Source organism: Furipterus horrens, unplaced genomic scaffold (genome assembly GCF_987537825.1).
Source record: "Furipterus horrens unplaced genomic scaffold, mFurHor1.1.pri manual_scaffold_6, whole genome shotgun sequence".
Lineage (NCBI taxonomy): Eukaryota > Metazoa > Chordata > Mammalia > Chiroptera > Furipteridae > Furipterus > Furipterus horrens.
This window is the reverse complement of record NW_028327176.1, coordinates 95,901,466-95,928,660: the sequence shown is the minus strand read 5'-3', so window position 1 is coordinate 95,928,660 and position 27,195 is coordinate 95,901,466. Positions and strand designations below refer to the sequence as shown.

The window sequence follows — 27,195 nt, the reverse complement described above, 5'->3', positions numbered from 1 at the left end:
TTCCCAATTTGGTGAGGGAAATAGACATACAAGTCCAGGAGGCACATAGACCCAAACAAACTAGGCCTAGAGGACCACACCAAGACACATCATAATTAAAATGCCAAAGATTAAAGAGAGAAAGAAAACATCAGCAAGATGAAAAGGGAACCAACCATATGGGAAAATATATTTGCCAATGATATCTCAGACAAGGGATTGATCTCCAAAATATATAAAGAACTTACATGACTCAATACCAAGAAGACAGACAACCCAATTAAAAAATGGGCAAAAGGAGCAGAAATAAATTAAATAGAAGATGGAGGCTTAGACTGACAAGCTCTGTCTACCTCCACAACTAAGAAGGAATACAACTACCTCAAAATTAAAAATAACCATAAATTCCAGAAAATAAAACTACATGGAAGTCCAACGTATGCAGATGTAAACCAGTGGTGCTCGTGCAGACAGGTAAGAGGGGCGAAACTGGGGTGGAGAGGTTGGGCTGTGCTGTCGGCGGCAGCAGCAGGGATAGTGGCAGGACTGTGAGAAACGCCAGGGGAGCAGTCCTGGCTGCAGTTAAGAACCGTCACCTCGCAATTCTAACGCTGGTGAAGGCAGACCCCCATTGCCTCGGACTGTGAGGCTCAGAGGGCACGGCGACGGAGGAAGAGGCTCCCGGTCTCTCAGCAGAGAGTAGCGGCAGGAATCCATCTTGGACCCCCACCCCCACACAAAGCGCCACAGCGTGGTGAGAAGGGTCGCTGGGTTGTGACGAGTGCTCAGGGCGCTGCACCTGATAGCGTAGAAGGTGTGACAGCCCCGCCCAAGAAGGAAAGATAAATGAAAACGGTCAGAATGATAGGAATAATGATTGAAATACCAGTCATGAAAGTAACCGAACAGCAAATCAAGGAATTAACAGATGAACAAATAGAAAAGCTTTCTGAGGCTCAGTTCAGAGCTATAGTCATAAGGCAGGTTACAGAATTAACAGAAGATATTGAACACGACAGGGAAGGAATGAAGGCTAGCCCTGCCAAAATGAAAGAAAACACATATGAGACAAGTAATGAGGAAATGAAATCCAGAGATCAAATCAACAAATTGGAACAAAGGGAAGGAACAAACAATCAATCAGTGCAGAAAGAGGAAACAAAAAGTGAGGAATATGAGGAAAGGCTCAGAAACCTATGGAACACCCATAAGCGAACAAACATTAGAATTATAGGTTTCCCAGAAGGTGAAGAAGAAGAACTAAAAATTGAAAAACTTTGTGAAAAAATAATGAAGCAGAACTTCCCTAACTTGGGGAGGGAAACAGACTTACAGGTCCAGGAAGCACAGAGAGTTCCAGAAAAACTGGACCCAGGGAAAAACCACACCAAGACACATTATAATCAAAATGTCAAAAATTAAAGATAAAGAGAGAACCTTAAAAGAAGCAAGAGAGAAGAAAAGAATCATGTACTAAGGGGTCCCAATTAGACTATCAGCTGATTTCTCAAAGGAGACTCTGCAGGCAAGAAGGGTCTGGCAAGAAATATTCAAAGTAATGAAAATCAAAAACCTACAGCCACGAATACTCTATCCAGTGACGCTGTCATTCAGAATAGAAGGGCAGAGAAAGTGCTTCCAGGACAAAGCAAAACTGAAGGAGTTCATTAGACCCAAACCACTGTTATATGAAATGTTAAAGGGATTTGTTTAGGAGAAGTAGGATCAAAATTATGAACATTAAAATGATAACTGTATCACAACGACCAACAACAGAAGCTAGGGAATCAAAACAAAGGCAAACTAAATAGGCAACGAGAGTGGAAAAAGAATTATAGGTATGGGGAACATATTGGGAGGAGGTCAGCGGAGAGGGAGAAGGGGCAAAAGGGAGGAAGATGATGCAGGAATTAAGAAGCATAGTAGGAGGGAGTGGAGTAGACAGGAAGAGGTTGAGAAGAACTATACGCACAACCAATGGACATGGACTACAAGAGGGGGGGACAACCAGAGGGAGGGGGGTCGTTGGGTGGAGGGGAGCAGAGGGAAAAGAAATTGAGACAACTGTAACAGCATAATCAATCGTCGTCGTCGTCGTCGGCAGCCGTCCGTCTCGAGAGACGATGGTGTAGCTTCTTAAGAGTCTATCTGCACCGCCGAGAATGGCTGTGCTGTCCGACTCGGGAGTGACACGGTATCTGTCTCCTCCCGTGTTGAATCGACATCTTGCGATGAAGCTACAGAGCCTGGGCAGGGTGATATGGAGGGTCTGCTGTTGCCCATGCAGCAGACCCCCCCTCTCTTCGCAGCTGAAGGGTCCAAGGGAAAGACGGAGTCAATACAGCTTGGCTTCAGGTGCGCCGCAGGAGTTGCCGGTGTTGACTACAACGTCAAACCGCCTTAGGGACTCCGGCTCCGGATTTTCTGTCGGGGTTTACTCCCTTAGCCTTTCCCCTGAAGAGGTATGCCGCAAGGCAGCGGAGGTTTTTTGGAGTCAGAGTTTTCCTTCTCTGATGTGCCCTGACTGGAAGATCGAACCAGCGACACTTAGCTCGCAGGCCGACGCTCAATCCACTGAGCCAAACCAGCCAGGGTTACGTATATATAATATATATATATAAATAACACTTCATAATTTAAAAACAAAGATGTAAGATTTCAGGGAAAAAATGTCAAGTAAAAACAAGAGCCTTTTAGAAAGAGAATTGATATTTTACCTGCAAGAGTATGTAGGCTCTCCAACTTTAAAAACACGACCACAAAGATGAGAAGGTTTGTTTGCTTGTTCAAGTTTTGGAAATCCAAATGCAGGATCTTCACCACAAAGGTACCATTCCATTGGTCCCAACAAAACGTGCTGTGCCAGCATGTCTTCTTTCTGTGGAAAAGGGTTGGGACCCCTGCAGTAGATTTTGGGTACATAGTGAGCTAAATGCTGGTAGACATCTCTAGTGAGGTCAGTTGATTGCAGCCATTTCTTTAAAAAAAAGAAAGAAGAAAAAGTTTTAAACAATGTCAATAAACTACTAATGTAAATAAATGTACTCTATTTTCTCTTAGATACAAAAACAATGGTAAGAGTCATAAATCATTTTGTTGACAACACTCATCGCTGTATATATTCCTTTCAAAAAGGGCAAAACTTTGAACTTTATTAAAAACCAGCCCCGGCTGGTGTGACTCAGTGGATTGGGTGCCAGTCTGTGAACCAAGCGGTCGCCAGTTCAATTCCCAGTCAAGGCCTGGGTTGCAGACTGGTCCCTGTTTGAGGGCATGTGAGAGGCAACCATACATTGATGTTTCTCTCCCTCTCCTTCTCCCTCCCATCCCCTCTCTCTAAAAATAAATAAATAAAATCTTTTTAAAAAATCCAAACTATTTTAGAATTCTACCTAAAGTGAAAGTAAAATTAAAATGAAATTAGTCCCTCTCTCAAACTCTAGAAGCAATTTCTACAAGCAGTACAGGAAAATGACCCCACAAATCATCACATAAATCACTAGCCATTGAGCCCATCTGACTTCCTTTCTAATGCTTTGTTCAAATTTTATTATTTTCCTTTTCAATTTTTTATTAAATTACTTTTAATTATAGTTGAAAGACACTATATTAGTGTCAGGTGTACAACACTGTGATTAGGCATTTATATACCTTGCGAAGCGACCACCTTCATATTCTGACTATGGTTTGGATGCACTTTGTCAATTTGCTGATAGTAATAGCATGCAGTGAACATGAACAGCCAATACCATAGTTATGTTTCTGACTGATTAATAAATGAGATGATATACCACTATCTTATGAATATCAGCCCGCAAGAGACTTTGTTCCACCAATGTGGCTTCTTTCCCTGATAAACCTCACTATTAAAAAAACCCTTTCCTCTTTGCTCTCCCTACTAAAAACAAATCAACAACAGCCACTTTTCTCTGTCTTCAAACTTCTATGTCCAACTACCTGTGATAATTAATTATACTTAGATAGCTAATAGATACTGTGATATTGTAATTTATAATAAGAAATGTATATTCAGCCTTCTTCCCATTCCTGGCAGAGCTCCTAAAACTCTTGAAATTTCCTAAGTGGTAAAAGGAATAAAGGTGAAAGGAGTATCTTTTGTCATTTATAATAATCCCCTTTGGGGAGCTGGTTGCCAGGGGAACCAACCCAGTGATTAGAAGGTTGGAATTTACAGTCTCCAATCATGCCCATTTAACAAAGCTTCCATAAAAATCCCTAAATGCTGGGGTTCAGAGAGCTTATGGGCTGAATACACAGAGGTGTGGGCATCAGGCATGGAAGCTCCGCACCCCTTCCCACATACCTTACTCTATGCAAATCTTCCATCTGGCCATTACTGAATTGTATCATTGCATAATAAACCAGTAATCTAGTAAATGAACTGTTTCCCTGAGAGTTCTATAAGATCTTCTGTCAATGACTGAACCCAAAGAAAAGATCATGGAAACCCCCTATTTGTAGCCAAGTCAGAAGTTGTGGGTAACTTGACGACAGTGTAAAGAGGGCAGTCTTGTGAGACTGGGCCCTTAACGTGTGGGATCTGATGCTAATTCTAGGTGTATAGTGTCAGAATTGAATTGAATTGTAGGACACCCAGTTGGTGTCTCAGAAAATTACAGAATTGTTTGGTGTGTGGAACCCCACCTGCCATATACCCACACATTTGGTGGCCAGGGTATAGGTGTAAGTGTAGAGGGAAACAGAAGAAACAAGGGTTTTCCCTTTCCGATACCAACACAACATGGCCAAAACTGAACTAATGATCCCCCCACACCCTACTATTTGCCCCATTTGCCTATTTCAGATACCACCATCTACCCAAGTATCCAAACCACAAACCACTGAAAATCTTTCTTCTTCCTCACTCCAACATTTAATCAAGTCTTGTTCAAGGCTTCTTAAATATTTGTTGAATCTATCCACTTCTTTCTCTCCAACTCCACTACCTTAGTCCAAGTCCCCATTCCTATCTTTCACCAGAATTAGTGCACCCATGTTCTAACTGGTGATGTCCATTTGTCTTACCCTTCCGCAGTCCATTGCCCAACCTCACTATCAGACTGATTCTTGCAAAATGCCAATTTGTTCCTGTCATTCAGCTTCCCCTTGTATTGAGAATCAAGTCAGCCCCCCTAACATGACTTACAAAGTCCTTTGCCTTGTGTATCAATACTCTCCCATATTCTCCTCCAGACCCATGTTGGCTCCTCTCTCTCTGCTTTATAAGGTTATTTTCTACTCCTTTTTTAAATCTCAGTTTATGTTTCACTTTCTCTAAAATGCCTTCTTAGCCATTGCTCACGTCCATCTCCCACGTCCATATCCCCTATATCTAAAACAGAACTTGGCTCCAGTGAGCATTTAGTAAAATCTGTTAACGTAATAAATACGTTTCCACTACTATTACACTACACTAATATTGTGGAAGGATTCTCAATGTGGTTTTAATGAAAACAGAGATAAAGCAGATCCACTCTTGCAGTCTCTAAAAACTAAACCAAATAAGCCCTAGTAAAACATCTTTCAAACCACCTCCTTTTGTTCCCTATCTCCTTAAGTCTTTTCCCTGTATTCTGTCATTTGCTCCTGCCTCCCCTGCCAGTTCAGTCTGTATGTTTATTTGACCTCCATACTTTGTGTATTTACAAAAGTAAAAATTTAAAATCTGAAAACATAAAACGACCCACTTCTACAAAAATGCAGTTAACTGCACTGCTAATATACAGGCCCAGGGTTTACTTATGAATTACAGTAATTTAAGTTGCAAATTATATCCTCATTAAAGAAGAGTTTATGTTCAAGTGACATCTAACACCATAAGACAAGTGTGTAAGATCTTTATTTTTACTATTACTTGTACAATCTTCAGTCCACTTCCTTCCTTCTAAAAATAATATATAAAAAGATTTTAAGTATTCATGAGGTATACGAGGTCTACCCAGAAAAAGTTCAACCAGTGTTAATATAAAGAGAACGGTTTACACTACATCAATATAACCTCGCAGCCAAAGAGAGTGGACTGGAGTCCGCATGCATGAACAATGACAACTTCACTGTACTAGTCAGTGGGGGTTATAGATGCTGTTGAGTGAGCAGGTGTACCATGTGGCCATCTTATTCAAAACAACTGAGCAAGTTGAGCAACAAATCTGCATCAAATTTTGCATTAAGCTTGAACATTCCTCCACAGAAACTATTTAGATGAATTAGAAGATTGCAGTTATGGGCAGCTGGTGATTGGCAGCTTCATCACAACAATGTGATTGCTTATGCATCATGTCTTGTGAAATTTTTTGGCAAAACATCAAATCACCCAGGTGACTCAGCTCCCTTACAACACAGATTTGGCACCCTAGGACTTCTGGCATTTCCCAAAACTAAAATCACCTTTGAAAGGGAAGAGATTTCACATGGTCAATGAGATTCAGGAGAATATGATGGGACAGCTGATGGTGATTGCGAGAACTGTATGAGGTCCCGAGTTGCCTATTTTGAAGGGGAGTGAGGCATCATTGTCCTATGTATAACGTTTCTTGTATCTTATCTTTTTCGATAAATGTCTCTATTTTTATATAACATGGCTAGATAACCTTCTAGGCAGACTTTCTAGTCAATTTCACATTTCAGAGAACTTTCACTAAAATGTAAAAATCTTTTTCATAAGTATCTGGATAGAAGTTTTTGCAAGTAGGTAAGAGACTAAATTACACTTACAATGAAAGCACTTCTTGGAAGACAATCCCACAGGTTTAAGGATTGTTTGTTTCTGTAGAGCAGTGACTCTAAATCAAAATCACACACACACGTACACACACACTTCAGTAATTATAAAGGACAATAAAAGGACAAAAAAAGTAGTCAAGAGTAAAAGGAAAAAGAGTCATAAACCAACAAGCAAACCAGAATCTAATTCTTTGAACTAAAACAAAACTTTCTGGGTTACATTCAAGGGTGAATGTCTAGTTTTTCACCCAAGTCAGCAAACGCTATTTAAAACTTGAATGAAGACTTGACTGGTGTGACTTAGTGGTTTAGGTGTCACCCCACAAACTGAAAGGTCAATGGTTCGATTCCTGGTCAAGACACATGCCTGGGTTGCAGGCTAGGTCATGCAAGAGGCAGCCAATCGATGTTTCTCTCAAACATCAATGTTTCTCTCTCTCTCTCTTCCTCTCTCTAAAAATGAATAAATTTTTAGGACATCCAGTCAAGATGGTGGCACAGGTAGACATGGCTTGCCTCTGTGTTCAATCACATCAAAATTACAACTAAAATATACAACAACCAGCACTTGGACCTGTCAGAAATCGAGTTGAATGGAAGTATGAGAACTACAGAATTAAAGAAACCACATCCATCCAGACTGAGTCACAGAGCCAGCAAGCTGGTGCCATATCTGAGACTCCATGAACCTGGCTAACACTGTTTGACTTGCCTTGGAGATCCCCTGACTCTACCCCACCCAATTTCAAGGCTCACCCAAGTTTTTTTTTTCATATAAAATACTGGTCTTGGATAAGGCATCACAACTTCCTAAATCCTCTAAAACAAGCAATAGCTAGTAAAGTGAGCCCCAGACCAGGCACTAGTAGCAGCCAACCTAGATTCACAGCTTGGCTTTGCCTGGCAATCTCTCAATCCCAGCACGAGAAGCAGCCATCTCAGACTGCTTTAAAGCTCAGGCAAGATGGCCCAGGAAAAAACATATGTCAGGGCTGACCTTGGCCTGCACCACCTGGGAAACCCCAGGGCCAGTGCATCCAGTGGACAGCTACGGACCATGTCAGAGCACCACCACCCTGCCCCTGCACAGCTGATGCTCCACGGAGTGTGGAGGTTGGTGGTCAATGGTCATAGCCAGGCCCTGAAGCAGACAGGCCTGGGTAAATCCCTCCCACTGATCTGCCAACAGCAACCAAGGCTCAACTACAAGAGGAGGGTGTACTCAGCCCACACAAAGGGTGTACTGTGAATACCCAGCTTGGGTGAAATGGGAGGCTGTGTCACTGGACCCTACAGGACACCTACTACATTAGGCAACACTACCAAGATACAGAGTCAAAGAGCTCTACCTAATACATAGATACAAATACAAGGAGGCTGCCAAACGAGGAGACAAAGAAACATGGCCCAAATGAAAGAACACATCAAAACTCCAGAAAAAGAGCTAAATGAAATGGAGATAAGCAATCTGTCAGATACAGAGTGAAAACACTGGTTATAAGGATGCTCAAGAAACTTAGTGAGGACCTCAACTGCATAAAAAAGATCCACTCAGAAATGAAGGACACACTAATTGAAATAAAGAACAATTTACAAGGAAACAATAGTAGAATGGATGAAGCTGAGACTCAAATCAATGATTTGGAGCATAAGGAAGCAAAAAAACATGCAGAACAACAAGAAGAAAAAAGAATGCAAAAAAAATGAGGATAGCATAAGCAGTCTCTGGGACAACTTCAAGAAGTCCAACATTCACATCATAGGGCTGCCACATGGAGAAGGGAAAGAGCAAGAAATTGGAAATTTACTTAAAGAAATAATGAAAGAAAACTTCCATAATTTGGCAAAGGAAATAGACATGCAAGTCCAGGAAGCACAGTGAGTCCCAAAGAAGATGGATGTAAAGAGGTGCATTCCAAGACGCAACATAATTAAAATGCCAAAGGTTAAAGATAAAGAGAGAATCTTAAAAGCGGCAAGAGAATAGCAGTTAGGAACCTACAGGGGAGTTTCCATAAGACTGACAGCTGATTTCTCAAAAGAAACTTTGTAGACTAGAAGGCATTGGCAAGAAATATTCAAAATCATGAAAAGCAGGGACCTACAGCCAAGATTGCTCTACCCAAAAACACTATCATTTAGAACTGAAGGGCAGTTAAAAAGCTTCCCATACAAGAAAAAACTAAAGTTCTTCATCGCCAAACCATTATTAAATGGAATGTTAAAGGGACTTATTTGAGAAAAAGATGGATATCAAAACTATGAACAATAAAATGGAAAAATTACACATCAACAATTGAATCTAAAAAAAAAATTAAGCAAACAAGATGAAGAGATAGAATCTTGAATACAGAGAGCATTTTGATGGTTGCCACATGGGAGGGGTGCGTACAGGACTGGGTGAAGAGGTGAGGGGATTAAGAAGTACAAATAGAAGCAAAAAACACAGGAGCCTGTCAGAATGAGGAGACAGAGAAGTATGGCCCAAAAGAATGAACGGATCAAGATTCCAGTGGGAGAACTAAGTGACAAGGAGATAGCCAACCTAACAGATGAGAAGAGAGACAAGCTAACAGATGAAGAATTCAAAACACTGGTGATAAAGATGCTCACAAGTTTGACAGATATGCTTGAGTATGGCAAATGCATAAGAGAAGAAGTGAAGGCTATGCTAAGTGAAATGAAGGAAAATCCACACAAAACCAATGGTGAAGGGAAGGAAACTGGGGTTCAAATCAATGATCTGGAACATAAGGAAGAAAAACACAGTCAACCAGTGCAGATTGAGGAAGCAAGAATTGAAAAAAGTGAGAAAAACTTCCTAAATTTTGTGAAGGAGATGAACATACAGGTTTGGGAAGCACGGAGGATTCTGAGCGAGCTGGAGACAGAGGGCACCACACCAGGGCACATCATGATTGAGGTGCCAAAGGCAAAAGATAAAGACAGAGTCCTGGGGGCAGCAAGAGAGAGGCAGAGAGTTGCCTACAGGGGGGTGCCTACAGGACTATCAGTTGATTTCTCAGAGCACAGTTTGCAGGCAGGAAGGAACTGGCAAGCAGTATTCAATGGGATGAAAGGCAACCTGCAACCAGGACTACCTTATCCAGCAAAACCATTATTTGGAATGGAAGGGCAGATGAAGTGCTTTCCAGACAAGGTAAAGCTAAAGGAGTTCATCATCACCAAGCCATTACTTTATGAAATGTCAAAGGGACTTACTTAAGAAAAGGAAGATCAAAACTATGAACACTAAAATGACAATAAACTCACAACTATCAACAACTGAATTCAAAAAACAAAAACAAAATTCATCTAAGCAAACCAGAATAGGAAGAGAATCATAGGTATGGGGATCATCTGGAGCGTTATCAGCTGGGAGAGGGGAGGGGGAGAAATGGGGATATTGTGCAAGGATTAAGAAGCATAATTGATTGGTACAAAATAGACAGAGGGAAGTTAAGAATAATATAGGAAAGGGTGAAGCCAAAGAACTTACATGCACGACTCATGAACATGAGCTAACGGGGGTGGGATTGCTGGAGGGACAGCGGGTACTGGGCAGAGCGGAGCAAAGGGGCAAAAACTGAACTACGGTAACAACATAATCAATAAAATATACTGAAAAAAAGAAAAAAAAAGAAAAAACTGGTGGAGGTGGGGCAGCAGAAGAAACTGCTGGATTTTTGCTGCTAAAGGGCCAGCATGGTCTTAGAATGTATGCAAACCCACCCACTCTAGGATTCACCACTGGGGCAGCAGCTGGAAGAGCGACATTTGCACACGGGAAGGGGGAGAAGTGCCTGGAAATAGGGCGAGCACCAGGCAAACCAGCAGAAGCCAGGCAGCGGCACTGTCCCCTCTCCGAGCCCTTGCCACACAGCCACAAGCAGTGAAGTGGGTTGTCCTGCCTTGGCAATTACCTAAGGCTCTGCCCCACACAATTTACAGGTGCCTTTTCTACATAGGCCATGCTACTAAGACAGGGAGTAAAAGCAGCTCTGCCTAATACACAGAAACAAACACAGGGAGGCTGCCAAATTGAGGAGACAAAGAAATATGAGCCAAATGAAAGAACAAAACAAAACCCCATTAAAAGAACTAAGTGAAGTGGAAATAGCCAACCTATCAGATGCAGAATTCAAAACATTGGTTATCAGGATGCTCAGAGAACTCCTTGAGTATGGCAAAAAAATAAAGAAAGAAATGAAGGTTACACTAAGTGTAATAAAGAATAATCCACAGGGAACCAAGAGAGAAAGGAAGAAAGCTGGGATTCAAACCAATGATTTGGAACATAAGGAAGAGATAAACATTCAACTAGAACAAAAACAAGAAACAAGAATTCAAAAAATTTAGGAGAGGCTTAGGAACCTCTGGGACATCTCCAAACGTGCCAACATCCAAATCATAGGGGTGCCATAAGGAGAAGAGGGAGAGGAAGAAATTGAAAACTTACTTGAAAAAATAAATGAAAGGAAAACTTCCCTCATTTGGTAAAGGAAATAGACATATAAATCCAGGAAGCAGAGAGTCCCAAACAAGTTGGACCCAAAGAGAAACACACCAAAAATACAGCATAATTAAAATGCCAAAGGCTAAAAACAGAGAATCTTAAAAGCAGCAAGAGAAAAGGAGAGTTACCTACAAAGGAGTTCCCATAAAATATCAACAGATTTCTCAAAAGAAACTTTGCAGGCAAGAAGGGACTGGAAAGAAGTTTTCAAAGTGATGAAAAGCAGGGACCTACAACTCTAGATTACTCTGTTGAGCAAAGCTATCATTTCAAATGGAAGGGCAGATAAAGTGGTTCCCAGACAAGGTAAAGCTAAAGGAGTTCATCACCACCCAACCTTTATTATAGGGAATGTTAAAGAGAATTATTTAAGAAAAAGAAGGTCAAAACCATGAGCATTAAAAAAGCAACTATCAACAACGGAATCTAAACAAACAAACAAACATGCAAACAAAGCAAACAACCAGAACAGGAACAGAACCAGAGATATGGAGATCGTGTGGAGGGTTGTCAGTGGGGTGGGGGAAAAGAGGAGAATGGGGAAATGGAGATCAAAAAGCATAATTAGTATAAATAAATTAGAGAAGGAGATGTTAATAATAATATAGAAAAGGGTGAAGCCAAAGAACCTACATGGATGACCCATGGACATGAACTAGGTCGCGGATTGCTGGAGGGAAGGGGGGATACCAGGTGGAGGAAGGTTATGGGGGGGAAAACTGGGAAGACTGTAAAGCATAATCAATAAAATGTACTGAAAAAAAAAAAAAGAAGTACAAATAGATAGCTACAGAATAGCCATGGGGATGTAAAGTACGGTACAGGAAATGGAGTAGCCAAAGAACTAATATGCATGACCCACAGACATAAACAATGGTGGGGGACTGCTTGAGGAAGTGGGGGTTGCTGAGTGGAGGGAGGAAAAGAGGGAAAAATCCAGACAACTGTAATAGCATAATCAATAAAATATTATTTAAAAAAAGAAACAGAATGGAAGCCATTTGTGTCATTTAAAATTTTTTAGCAGCTTCATTTAAATAAGTAAAAAGAAACAGGTCATATTAATTTAATACAATCTACTTATTGCCATTTCAACCTGTAATACTCGATCTTCGTTGAGTTAGACCTGACACTTGTTTTTGACTAACTTTTGGCATCTGAATCCAAAACTGACCCCAGTTTTTCTCTATCATGTCAACTTTTTAAGGTACAGGATACACTCCTTTTGTCCCAAAAATTATATACAGAATGTACATACAAAGGAAAATAAAGAAAAAAACTACCTGAATATATCGTTTATTTAGTTATTTTATTCACATAAAGGCTATATATTGTTACTGTAAGTCAAACTGTGTACAAGTAGTAAAGTTCTGCTACCAAACATACATAATAAGGTAATTTATCTTTTCAAACGACAGGCTACGAAATGCCAAAATGAGATACTTGAAACAATCTCCTTCAGTTGGCAAAGCTTTAACAAACTGCTTCATGACACCCAGTTTTAGGTGCAGAGGTGGGAATATAATGTTCTTTCTGTCAACAAGTGGCTCATGTACAATGTTTGGGTCACCAGCTTTGAGGTCAGATCTTGAAGGCCAATTCAACTCCACCCAATGCTTCTCATGAGCTCTGCTGTCCCACATACACAGAACACAGGAACACTTGGTGTATCCGTGTTGCTGACAAAGAAGGAAGCAGACCATTTGAAGGTCAACACAGATGATCCAATTGCGCTTGTGATATTGCAACAGATCAATGACTCTCTTTATGTCTTCATATTCTTCACAAAAACGAACTGAATGGCCAATTGGGACTGCACCAAATAAACTGCCATTGTGGAGGAGGACACGCTTCAAGCTCTGCTTTGAGCTATTGATGAACAGTCGCCATTCAGTTGCGTTATAGATTGGAATTCCCAATTCCTCCATTAAACCATGTATGTTATGGCAATACACAAAACCACCGTCACTCTGAAAGTACTGCAGAAATGTACTTTCTCATGATTGAAAGTAGGATACCTTCGCTCCTTTTTCAAGCAAGTTTTTCTCGTGCAGTCTTGATGCTAGGAGTTCTGAAGCCTTTTTGGATAGTCCCAAATCTTGTGCCAAATCAGGCTGATCAAATCCCTTACAAACTGAGTCATCTTCAATTTCAAAATCTTCATTGTTGCTGTCACTTAGTTCTTTACCATACTTCTGTTTTTTGAAAGATAGTAGTTCAATGAAAACTGGCACTGAGATTTCAGCTGAATGAGGAACTGGGTGTATTGCTGATGGTAGACTAGGACACTCTATTTTATATTTGTTTTTCTTGTTATATCCTGCTGTTTTCACTATACAAAAGTAATAGTCACTTGAATGATCTCTGGGCTCTTGCCAAACCATAGGTATACCAAATGGCAATTTATCACGTGTTCCCTTCATCCACATCCATAAACTCTCAACACACTGCTTGCACACCTTGTGAGGGGCCCAAGACTCATCTTGATCACCAAGTTTTACTTTAAAATATGCAAAATAGGCTTGCCTGACAAATGCTCTGATGTTTGTCCTTTGACTGGGAATGGTGAAACTGCCACAGATATAACAAAACAATCAGGGTGTTTAGGCACTTCCGATGAGAAATAGAGGCAGACATGATCTGAAGGAATGGAAATAAGTACTATGTAAATAAAAAAACAAGTCCTGCTAACTCCTTGTATACAGACAAGAACTCGGACTACACTTTGGAATACGATTCACTACATAGAGCGGCACACAACCTCTCACCACACTGTCTCGTGTGTAACTGAATAGCCTAGGCAAGTATGAACCTGTTGCTAGTCTTCAAGGTCGTCCCCCACCCCTCCCCACTTGAGGGAGGTTTGCTCTCAGCCAGTAGGAGAGCACTAGTGCTTCCCTTGATCCAGGCTTGATCCAGCCTGCAGTGGTGGCATTAAGATAAGTTGTACAGAAAAAAACTTGACGTGACAGAAGAAAAACTAACTGCAGTTTTGAAATCAGCACGCCTATTTACGTCTAAAACAGCTGAAAAATCCAACTCAACTAGAATTACGTTAAAAATTGTTCCCCTGTGAATCAGTATAAAACACTTACTGAGATATTCTCATCTTCTGTACAGTCCTTGAAATCAGATGTGTATTTTATGTCTAGCCCATCTTAAGTTAGATACTGAATTTTTGCTGGAAATACTTGATCTGCATTTGGAGTTCATAAGGCTGAAAAAACAGATCCACATGCCAAAGCTGTTCCAACATAAAGGCGCTTTGATTTAAATATTACATATTATTAATTAAAACTAAGTAAAATAAGAAATTTACTTCCTCAGTCACACTAGCTGCATTACAAGGGCTCAATAGCTGCATGTGGCCAGTGGCCGCCATGTTGGACAGTGCAAAGTCACAGGGAGATGTTAGGGACTGAGTCAGACATTGAGTTAAATGAGGTTCAGGCAGGCCAAACTTGTTGTCTGAGGTTACAGGGCCTACTGAGTGACACAACTGAAGTTTATATTCAAGAAGCAAAATGTAATGCAGTTGTGATCTTAAGAGATTTTTACCAGGTTTGACTAAAAATCACAAGTGATTAATGAAAAAATTGGTAAAGTATTTGAAGGAGGAACTGATAAAGCTTGGAAATACACTGAGTAGGACCTGTCAATACTCCTTTTCCTGCTGATTTCCCTTCTGAAAAAATTGTCTGTGAGCAATGGGAAATTACTGACAAAAAATAAAATTTAAAGTTAAAATAAAAATAAATTTTAAAAAATCTTTAAAACATGAAGATAGTATCAAATTATCCAAAGCAATTTACTGTTTATGAATAGAAAATTAAGTATTCAGAGTCAAAGAATTCTCAGGTGGGTATTAGAATTATTGGGGGCGGGATCACTTCATAAATCATATAATTATCTAATCATTATATTGTATACCAGAAACTAAAATAATATCGAATGTCAAGTGTAAATTTTTAAAAAATGATTCAAAAAGTTCATCTCCATGATCCTGGAAAATTATTCTTCAGGCAATTTTAATTTACAACACATCTAAAGGTTTTGTTTTAAAAGCAATTTTCGTTCTTAGTTTAATGTTTCCATTTCTCTTAAAACTTCACTTGCAGAATTTTAATACAAGGAAAATAAAAGATAATGCTTTCTAAAATCATTGTTTTGTGGCTTCAACAACACTGACAGGTCAAATCTGTTCCAAGATTTCTTAAAAACTTCAGAAACTAATATCACCTTTTGGTTAAGAAAAACATCAAGCCCCCTCGTATAAAATATATTATTCATAAAACAAGCGTTTCATTCTAAATATTATATTATTATAACTTATTAACAATACATAAAAATCTGGTTCAAGAAAGGCAGGCATATTATTCTAAATTCAAAACTATGTAACAGATTTGACATCTATTACAGCATTTTAATGTCATTAAATTTGAACAATATATAAAGCAAAGTACCTTTACATAAGAATTCTATACCAGACATATTGAATTCATCACTTGCAACTGCATAAATTAAAAGGGAAAAAAAAGCTGTGAAGAGAAAATTTTGACTGCCTTTCAGAATGGCTCATATATTTCTCAAAAGAATAAAATCTAGTTTTTCATATTAGTTCTCACTAACATAAGCTAATTGTGTAAGTGTTTAACATGAAAAACTATTAAGATTTCTAATTTGGTTGCATGTGATTTTGTCCTTATTTCAGACACTTGTGGTGTCACACCGATGTGCACAACACAGTGATAAACACTATCATGTTAGACATCCTCCATAGGGAAGTAAAGAAACTGTCAACTCATTTCACTGAAGTAAACATGTTATGGCGATGTTTCCAGGACCTTTCCTTTTCTGAATGCTAAATTTAATCCTGGGGATAGAGAGCAACTACAATAAACACAAAAATGAAAGATTCCCTAGAGGTTATCTAATTATCATTCTATACCAAATTAAAATTCTATCCTTTAACTCCATTTGATTTTGCTTTCAAACCAGGATAACCAACACATTTGTTAATTGTAAAATAACAACTGCTCGTGCTGAACTGCTGTTTTCAAGACTGTATATTATTAAAAAATACATATTTATGCAAACCAAATTGAGTTCTAAAAATGAAGTTAGAAAAGCATTCACAAACCAAAATAATATACAAACTCAATAATAAAAGACAAAAAAATCTAGCTTAAAAACAGGCAAAAGACAGGAATTGAAATTTCCAAAGAAAATATACAAATAGCCAAAAAAACTCATGAAAAAATGTTCAACATCATGAGTCATAGGGAAATACAAATCAAAACTACAATCAGATGCCACTTCACAGCCAGCAGAGTGGCTATAATAAAAAAGACAGTAACAATGCTGACACAGATGTGGAGAAATCCACATCCCTCATACTGACCTGGTGGGAATATTATAAAATGATATAGCCACTTTGGAAAATAGTAAGCCCAAGAGAAATAAAAACATGTGTCCACAAAAAGATTATACACAAATGTTCATAGTAGCATGATTCACAATATCCCAAAAGTAGGAAACAATCCAACTGTTCATCAACTGATGAATGAATAAAATATGGTATATGCATACAATGGAATGTTACTTTGTAATAAAAAGCAATGAAGTATTGATATATGCTACAACATGAATCTAGAGTTTGGGAGTTTAGGAGAAAATATTGACCGCTAAATGAGTATTGGATTTCTGTTTGGGAGTGATGAAAAAGTTCTAAAATTGATTGTGATGATGGCTGCACAATTCTGTGAATACAGTAAAAACCACTGAATTGAATTGTGTATTTGAATTGTATATAAAACTGTTAAAAATTTTAAAGCAAAAAACAATCAAGATGTAATACTTCTATAATGATTATGTATTTCTTTTATAGTTGGCAGAAAATAATATATACACTTCTTAAAGCATCATCATCCTTTGGAACACATTATAGTCAAATCTGCAGAGCATGCAACAGACTCAAAACTGTTGGGAAAGTCATACTTGTGGAACCAATTCTACCAAGAAAAAGAGAAGGCTGAGAAGAGAGGGCCTTTTTAATATCCTAAACTTAAGAGTTATTAAAGAGAGGGCTAACGTGCTTTCATTTGTGAGGCATACTAGTTGGATAAATGGGATCATAAATAGTGCTTCTTCCTCTTATTAATAGAAAAGAAGCCATGTGTAAATAAAGTATGGGAAAGATGACACTAGTGCTTATTAAGTAAGTTTAAATGGATGGGATCCCAACAAGCTACAGTATCAGTCTAAAGGCTGCAACAGTTGCTTTCTTTACTTGTTTACCTATCTAAAATTTACTTCTAACCTGAGAAAACTTTACTAATTCATTTTAATTTGTGATAAGGAGCTGTGATGGAGACAAAGCTGAAAGGATAGTTTTAAGTGTTATGATGTTTTAACTAAATACAGACAATAAATCTCTCATAAAGTAAAGCCAGGTTATATAGTTGGAAGAATCTAATATTTTAATATTAGTTTGCATTTTCTTTAAGGAATTTTGTTGGCCTTCAGACTAAACATATTTTTCATCATATTGTTCAGAAAAGCCATTTGAAAGTAAACAAAGCAAAAGTAAAATGTAGCTCAGATTGTGATCTTCACAAACTCAAATCAAGTTCAAATTAATAAATTTTGTTTGCATTTCCCTTCATTTCCCCTGCTGCATTTGCTTGAGAATTCCACTGAAAACTAGGAGCACTGGTCTCTGGTACTGGTTTTATAACTGGTTTTCTTAGAAACCTCAGTAAGTTGAAGCTCTAATCTACTTGGTAATTTGACTTTTAGGATTGGAATAACTTGTAGCACCAGGCCAATGGACACAAAGTTCAGTAGGAGTAAAAGAAAATATTACTTTCAGGTAAATAACAGATTAGTTATCAATATGGGTATTAATAGAATGACATGGAGATGGAAAATCAGGATTACCATTTAACTGTTTACTCGTAACAGTGCTTTTTCGTTTTAAAATTTTTTTGATAAATGAAAGGCCAATGGGGGCCCAAACTCCTTGGGCGGTTGTTATATTAAGCAGAAGGTACATGAAAAATGACCTAAAAAGTTAAAAGTAAAAGGGAACACTTATCATTCATCAGTGTATTTCTTTAAACTTTTCACCTCTACTCCTGTCATTTAATATTCCATCCACTCTAGCTTTAGTGTCCTCATTAATTCGTCCAAAATAACTTCTCACGGATCAACAGCCCCACAGTGTCCCACTAAAATTTTGTTCATAACATTCAAATTATTGACTTGTGATCAAGGGTGACTCCCTTTCTTTTAGTAGCTTTTTAAATTGAAGGCCTTAGAAGTGGGGCCTGAGTTGTTTTGGTCCACTCATAATCATTAAGAACAATCTGTTCTAATGGGTGTTCCCAGTCCTCGAAGAAAGAAGCCATGAGTTTATTAATCATATTACAACGTTGCTACTTACACGAGCACATTCATATTCCAGTTTCAGTACAAGACTGGGTTTGAATGGTTTGAGTCTGGGGCATAACTGTTCCCACTATGCAGTGACCAAACCGAACATTAACTTGTTTGTTGAAATCTGCTCTCTCAGTTATATTTGTTCTCCACCCAACTATCCCTAACTTCTAGAAAAAAATATTTCGTAATCTCCCAGCCTCCACTACTACTTTATCACACTCAGTAAACGTGTCGAATCATCAACATTGCTGACTGACCAAACCGGTGTGAAAACACACTAAAGAGGGGAAAGAGGGAGAACAGTCTCTTGCATCCTCTGGGCTCAGGGCAGCGCTAGAAACAAAGTAGGGACTCGGTTAAGGTGGCATTTTTCGGTGGAAGAGTCAGTGCTACGCTTATCTCGGGAAAAGCCGTATGGAAGAGAAAGTTGGGCGATTTTACTCAAAGCATCAGGAAGAGTCTCCTCTCCTCTTGCAACACCTGGCATCAGCGCAAAGGCCCTTGTGTTGGGGACTTAACGGGGGTGTGGGGGAAAGGAGTAATAATAAAGATCTATTGGTTCTCCCGGGCAGAAAGGGAATGTAAAGGGGGCTGGTGCACAGAGCAGCTCCCTGGCTACCTGAAGATAAAGAGGGAAGGAAAGAGGCAGGACTGGTAGCCTCCCGGAGACACCGACGTGGTGATCACCCCAAGTCGAGGCCGGGAAGCTCCGGGATTTCAAGGAGACAGGTCCTCCCACGGGACCCGGCCTGCGAGGGCCGGATGTCCCCGTCCGGGTCCAGCACGCGGTACTCGGCACTCACCCCCGCTGTCTCCTCAGCCGAACATTCCAGCAGACTCTGATCGAAGGCCGGCACCTCTGCCTCGGGCTCCGACGCCATCTTCCCTCGTCCTCCTCCGGAGTGCTGACGCCGCTACTGCCGCCCCAAGGGCCGCGACCTCACCACCGCCCCGGTGGCCAAGATCTCTACCTCCGCCCAGGCAGTCTGTCCAGAGCTGTCTAGGCGGCGGCAGGTGAAGACGGAGATGAGCGTGGCAGGCCAGGAGGGGCGGCAACCTCCTGCACTCCCTCCCGGGTTCAGCGTCCAAGAGTCAAGTCGGCCTCGTCCCCGCTGCCGGGAAGGGCATAGAACACCCAGGCCTGACACTGTCTACTGTGTCCCGCACCGGGAAATGGGCAGTAACACCCAAGGGAGGGAGCAAAGCTTTCTGGGAACTGTAGTTGACCTCGGCACGGCCTGGAAAATAGTTGTGCCCATCTAGGGTACTCCCACGGGCGTTATGGGAATTGTAGTCCATCTCCTTACGAGAGAATGGGCAAATGACAGGTAAGCGGGCGGGGCTTTTCCGCCCAAGTAGAATCGTGGGAAGAGAATAATGGAAAGTAGAGCCCAGCTGAGAAGAGGCGGAAGAGCGAGATATTGTGGGTACTGTAGTTTTATTCTTCCAATCCCATCTGTTCATTTTTGTATCCGCAGATTGTAGAACAGTTCCTGGCACTTGGTAGGCATTCAAGTAGTTTTCAAAGCCTCGCACTCAAATACTCGTCAAATGAATGAATGAATGAATTACGTTCTATTCCTATAGTTTTACAGCCCTGTCATTTATCATCCCCTCATCCTTTAGAGTAGTAACGGAGGTGAACATTACCCAGGTTTTTGAAGACTTCACAACATGTTTAAAATGCTATTAAAGAAACAATTTCCAAGCTAGTTATGACTACCTACCAAAATTTATTACAAGTCTTGCTGTAAAGGAAAAGGAGTCTACGAAGCCAATTCAAAGATTTATTCTTGATGGGGACGTTTTACAAATAGATAATTGTTAGATTAGATACAAAATAAAATTCTACTTAAAGATAATTAGTCACTTGACTGACAGAATAAATGGGTTTCTTAGAACAAGTCTTCAATTCCCTTAGAGTTTATCAACAAGTTGCTTACACATTTTATGAGGCATGCTAATTTATTCTCAGGATATTGTAAATTACATTAGGAAAAAAATGAAAGAGGTTCTGACTCAGTCCAGATTTGGGACATATTTTTGTTAACGATACTGTCACATTAACGAAGTTTTTAAAGGAAATAAAGATCACCCATAAACTCATAGACCAAATAAGCTTCATTTTAAATTATTCATTTAAAAATAAATAATTATGTTTAAAATTAGAAACTCAATCTCAATAGGAATATATTTTTAAAGGAAAAATAAGAACTATCCCTCTTACCCCAAGTTCCTCTCCCCAAAGAAAATCATTTTTAATACTTTCTTATGAATCTATTCAGAAAAATGTATGCATACATCTACACAGATATCTGAAATGAGTATCTCAAAATGTTCTTCTATGTGTTACTTTCTTCTTTGCCCAACTTCCTTGCACTAATTCACCCCCTAGTCAGAGTCAACCTGAAAGAAAACTGGGATTGTTACAATCCAGAAGCAAATACAATACCCCTCTAAGTGTCCTAACATCGAATTATAGACAGTAAAATAGATTGTAAAGAAACTTTCTTCTCTTTAACATTATTTTTCTATTACATTTAGATTAATTTTAATGTTATTTTTCTAAATTATCAACTTGGATGTTTGCTACTAATTTTTTTTTCAATGCATACATCTAAGGCAGTGGTTCTCAAACTTGAGCATGCATCAGACTCATTGGGAGGTGTTGATAAAATACAGATTTCTGGACCTCACCTTCAGAATTTCTTATTCAGGTTTTTCATGGAGACTTTCCCCCTCCCAGCTAACACTCCTCCACATGCTCCCCATACCTATGATTCTGTTCCCACTCTGGTTGTCTGCTTAGTTTGTTTTTGTTTTTATTTTTTAGATTCTGCTGTTGATACTTGTGATTTTGTTGTCATTTTAACATCCATAGTTTTGATCTTCTTTTTCTTAAATAAGTCCCTTTAACATTTCATATAATAATGGCTTGGTGATGATGAACTCCTTTAGCTTTACCTTGTCTGAGAAGCACTTTATCTGCCCTTTCATTCAAAATGATAGCTTTGCTGGATCGAGTAATCTTGGTTGTAGGTTCTTGGTCTTGCCTTTCGTCACTTTGAGTACTTCTTGCCAGTCCCTTCTTGCCTGCAAAGATTTTTTTGAGAAATCTGCTGATAGTCTTATAGGTACCTCTTTGTAGGTAACTCTCTTCTTTTCTCTTGCTGCTGCTTTTAAGATTCTCTCTTTATCTTTAACCTTTGGCATTTTAATTATGATACGTCTTGGTGTGGTCCTCTTTGGGTCCAACTTGTTTGGGACTCTCTGTGCTTCCTGGACTCATATGTCTATTTTCTTCACCAAATTAGAAAAGTTTTCCTTCATTATTTTTTCATATATATTTTCAATTTCTTGTTCTTCCTCTTCTCCTTTTGGCACACCTATGATATGGATGTTGGTATGTTTAAAGTTGTCCCAGAGGTTCCTAAGCCTCTCCTTATTTTGTTTTGGTTTTTCAATTCTTGTTTTTTCCTTCTGTACTGATTGACTGTTTATTTCTTCCTTATGTTCCAATTTGTTGATTTGAATCCTAGTTTCCTTCCCTTCACCACTGGTTTTGTATGGGTTTTCCCTCATTTCATTTAGCATAACTTTCACTTCTTCCCTTATGCATTTGTCATACTTAAGGATATCTGTCAAGTCTGTGAGCATCTTTATCACCAATGTTTTGAACGTTGCATCTGTTAGGTTGGCTATCTCCTCATTGCCCAGTTCTCCCACTGGAACCTTGATCTGCCACCCATTTTGGGCCATACTTCTCTGTCTCCTCAATTTGACAGCTTTCTGTGTTTGCCTCTGTGTCTTAGGTAGAGCTGTTGCACCTGTTAGGTTGTAAGGGGCAGAGCCTTAGGCATTTGTCAGCGAGGGGCAACCCATTTCACCACATTGTGGTGCTGTATGTGGGGAGGGGTCTGAAAGGAAACAATACCACTTGCCCCACACTCTCCCCTTTTCCAGGCGCTTCTCCCACTTTCTGTACTAACCAAGCTTACTTGTTGAGAGACTGGCAGTTTCTTCCTCTGCCCCAACTCCCACTGGTTTTCACAGCCAGAAGCAATGCGGCTCTATTTTCTCCAGCACTGGAACCATGAGTTGCGCGGTCTGGTCTGGGGTTGGGATCACTTTTCAGGTTTCCCTCCCTACTTTTAAAATATATGACTATGCTTTTCACCACAGCTACAGCGCCTGCACCACAGCAGCCAATGCCGCCACCACACCACATCCTCTCCACCCTGGCTCTGCCTCTCCTACCTGTCTGGCTGAGTATTTCTTTTTTATTTCTTCATTTGTTGAACTTCCACATAGTTCAATTTTCTATAACTTTTTTTGTTTTAATTTAGTTTTGAGGTAGTTGTAAATTCCATCTTAGTGGTGAGGGAGACACAACATGTCTACCTATGCCTCCATCTTGACTGGAAGTCTTGGAATCAAGCTGTGGGAATCTTGAGAGGCCTGTGTTAAGAGCATGTACCTTCAAAACAGTCTTCCATATACTTCCGTAAGGCCAGGAATTCTAGGAATATCATATACCCAGGACCAATTTTTAATGTAGTTTCTTGACTTGGGGGTTTCCTAATAGTATTAATTCAATTCTGTGGCATTGTCTCTGTATAACTTATTTTTTAAATATATTTTATTGTTTATGCTATTATAGTTGTCCCAATTTTTCCCCCTTTGTCACCTTCCAAAAGCCCCTTGATGACTCCCTCAGGCAATCCCTACATCATTGTCCATATCTGTGACTCATGCACATGTGTTCTTTGGCTACTCTATTCCCTATGCTGAACTTTACAGCTCCAAAACTATTCTGTAACTAACAATTTGTGCTGAATCCCTTCACCTTTTATGCCCCTCCCCTTACCCCCCCTCCCATCTGGTAACCAAAAAATGTTCTCTGTCTTTGGTTCTGTTTCTATTCTGTTTGTTTGTTCAGTTTGTTTTTTTAGATTCAATTGTTGAAATATATTTATTTCCATTTTATGGTTCATACTTTTGATCTTCTTCTTAAAGAAGACCCTTTTACATCTCATATAACATTGGTTTGATGGTAATAAATTCCTTTAGCCTTTTCTTGTCTGGGAAGCTCTTTATCTGTCCTTCAATTCTAAATGATAATCTGGCTTGATAGAATAATCTTGGTTCTTGCTTTTCATGACTTTGAATTTTTCTTGCCAATCTCTTCTAGACTGCAAAGTTTCTTTTGAGAAATCAGCTGACAGTCTTATGGGAGCTCCCTTGTAGGTAACGAGCTGCTCTACTCTTGCTGCTGTTAAGATCCTCTCTTTCTTATTAACCTTTGGCATTTTAATTATGATGTGTCTTGGTGTGAGCCTCTTTGGGTTCATCTTGTTTGGGACTCTCTGTGCTTCCTGGACTTTGTGTCTATTTCCTTCACCAAGTTAGGAAAGTTTTCTGACATTATTTTTTCAAACAGGTTTTCAATTTCTTGCTCTCTCTCTCTCTTCTCTTTCTGGCAATCCCATGATGCTAATGTTGGTATGCTTGAAGTTGTCCCAGAGGTTCCTTACATTATCCTTATTTTTTTTCTTCTTGTTGTTCTGATTTGTTGTTGTTTTTTGCTTCCTTAACATTCAAAATTGCTTATTTGATTCTTGGCTTCATCCACTCTACTCAATAGTAAATTGTTCTTTATTTCAATTAGCATATCCTTCATTTTTGACTGGATCTTTTTAATGCTGTTGAGGTTCTCACTAAATTCATTGAGTATCCTTATAACCAGTGTTTTGAACTCTGCATCTAGTAGATTGCTTGTCTTCATTTTGTTTATTTCTTTTTCTGGCATTTAGATATGCTCTTTTATTTTGGCCATATTTCTTTGTCTCCTCATTTTTGCAGCCTTCCTGTGTTTGTTTCTATGTATTAGGTAGAGCTGCCTTGACTCCCTGTCTTGGTAGGTGTCCTGTAAAGTCCAGTAGCACAGCCTCCTATACAAATTCTTAAGGGAGAGCCCCTTTTCCTATTCAGAATTAAGATATTAAAAGCTTTTTTGTCCTTACCTTCTGCCAATCGGTAAGTTTTGTTCTAGTCTATTTTTTAAATAATGTTACATTCCTTTGAAAGCCTGGATTTATGTGGGGTTCTCAGTTCAATTTGTGTTTCTTGGAACTAAGGTTTTGTCATATATTCCCATGTGGGCATTAAAACCAAAACCACAACTTCCAGTTAAACGTGGCATATTGAATATCTCATGACAACAAAAGGGGGAAAAATAAAGACTAGGAGTGGGAATGACAGGACCAAAGTTTGGAAAAGGTGGAGAGCAAATGAATGAGAGGTAACTGACTCAGCAATCAGAGAATACTGAAACCCACGCCAGCAGTAGAGGAACCCAGAATCAAGCTGATTCACATGCAGAACTCTGAAAACTTAGAAATTTGAAGCACCATATTACTCTGAAAGTGGGTGAAATAATGCTGAAAACGAGAATATTGTTTGAAAGTCTGTATAGCAAAAAGGTAGATTATCCCATCTCCCACCCTGGAAGAGAGACTGGATGTATATCCTCTAGAGAGTCTATACCTGAAGGTCATAGGACTGGGAGACACCAGGTACAGCTAAGGAGTAGGACAGTGTATTAAATACTAGGACAGTGTATTAAATACCAGGACATTAATTCAAAGTCTGAACACTGATGAGGTTCACCCCAGTACATTTCCCCCTGAGCTCTGAGAACACCAGTGGCTGCTCATCCATTCCAGGCAAAGTTTGAAAGAGTCTTCTCCAGAGAGAATGACCAACCCAAAAGACAGAAAATCTGTCAGAGGGATAGAATCCTATATTAGACTGCTTGGCTGCTATAACAGAATACCACGAACTTGGTGGCTTAAATAACGGAGCTTTATTCTCTCACAGTTCTGGAATCTGGAAGTCCAAGATCAAAGTGCCAGCAGGGATGGTTTTCGGATGTAGGGAAAATGGAGTCAGTCAGGCTCCCTCACCTGGATATCCAGGCATGCATGACTCAGCAGCACTTATGTAACCATGGCGGAAAACCTGCACGTGCAAAAAATTTCTATTATGTAACCAGTGATGTCATAGTCTGTAATGCAGCTGGCTTTGTCTATGCTTAGTATATAAGGAAGTCAGGACTTTCCACCAGTGCACGTATTGCCCCACCCTGGAATAAAGGCATGTCAGATATCCTGATGGCTCTACGTATTTTCTTCCATCTGCCTGAATCCTGAGTGGACCTGCCTTGCTTCAAATGGTTGCAGAACAATTGGCATAGTCGGCAGGATTTGTTGCACCAATGGTATGGAGCTCTCAGTACCTGCAGAGCAGGGCTTAGAGGGGTAGTCTGCCACCGGCATGTGGCATTCGGTGGCAAGTCTCCTGTGGCTTGGGTTCCTCCCCAGGACTGGCCTGAGGTCAGTGGTGCACCTAAAATGGTAGAGAAGGCCCTGAGGGTTGTTGGGGAGACACTGGAAAAACCAAGGACCTTGGCAGCCATGGGGGCCGTAGGCTGGGTATTTCTTATAGCTTTGCAACCTGAGAACAGAGATGGCACTTCATGATGCAATGAAGTTCTGAGAGCTCCAGAAGGAAGACGCCTTGAAGGCCCGGATCCATGCATTGGAAGAGGACCTCAAGACAATAGCATCACAGCAGTCCCCTGCACCAGTGTTAGTGGACGACTCAGAGGAAGGGGGAGAGAAGCCGGTTCCCTTGCGGGTTGCCTGGTGGTGGTACAGAAGATGAAATCACAGCAGCCTATGGCACCTGGGGGGAACCCAGCTAGCCCCACCCAGGTGGCTCAGCACACAACGTATTACCCCTATACGCAGGCCGAGCTAGTGGATTTGGCAGCATGGCTCCTCCACTTTTGGGATTTAGGTATGCACCGCATTATGTGCACTGATAACGAGATGGAAAAGTGAGTGTCTATTACAATGCACTCCTCCCTATGCCAGCAGCTACAGAATAGCTAACAGCATGTAGGAGGATGGGGGTCCTACTCCCTCTTAGAATGGATCATGGCCACCATCCACACAGTCTGTGCAAGTGCAGGAGATGTGCCAGATACTATGAGTAAATGGCAGTCTTATGCAGCCTTAGTACAGATCTTGTGGGAATTGGGCATGTGTCAGGATATATTTAACTGGAACACTAATGGTCTGGGTGGTGAGTGGTTTACTGCAGAGATGAGGGATTCTGTATAGCAGCATGCCTCCTTTTCCTTTTTTGGGTCTCTTGTGGCCATTTTGGCTCCGTATGTTGGGCGCCACATTAATGAAGTCACTATGATGGTGGCAAGTCTGGAGAGGCAGAGATCCGGCGGAACCAGAAAGGGTTCTGAGTGGTATCTCAAGCCCTCTCCTCTCCCCAGGTAGGGTGAACCTGTGCGGGTGACTAGAACCCAGATATGGGTAGGTCTGGGAGCTGGAGTAGATCGGAATAAGATAGACAAGAAACCGAATGCCTACCTATTAGAATAGTGGAAACAGTTGCAAGCTGACCAACATTTCCTGCAGCCCCAGAAGAAGAAGGAA

At 40.1% G+C, this 27,195-nt stretch overlaps 1 protein-coding gene across 5 annotated transcripts in view; it reads right to left on the bottom strand.

Moving 5' to 3' along the window:
• The window catches only part of UBR2 (ubiquitin protein ligase E3 component n-recognin 2), a 132,300-nt gene extending 112,447 nt beyond the window's left edge, over positions 1 to 19,853 (bottom strand). For all 5 annotated transcript variants that reach the window (XM_090282419.1, XM_090282418.1, XM_090282420.1 and 2 more), the window contains exons 1-2: positions 19,483 to 19,853; positions 2,697 to 2,956 (exon numbers count right to left, since the gene is read on the bottom strand). In XM_090282419.1, the coding sequence (XP_090138545.1) occupies positions 2,697 to 2,956; positions 19,483 to 19,560 (338 nt within the window). In that variant the 5' untranslated portion in view covers positions 19,561 to 19,853. The remainder of the gene's footprint in view (positions 1 to 2,696; positions 2,957 to 19,482) is intronic.
• Between the last annotated feature and the right edge of the window lie 7,342 nt (positions 19,854 to 27,195).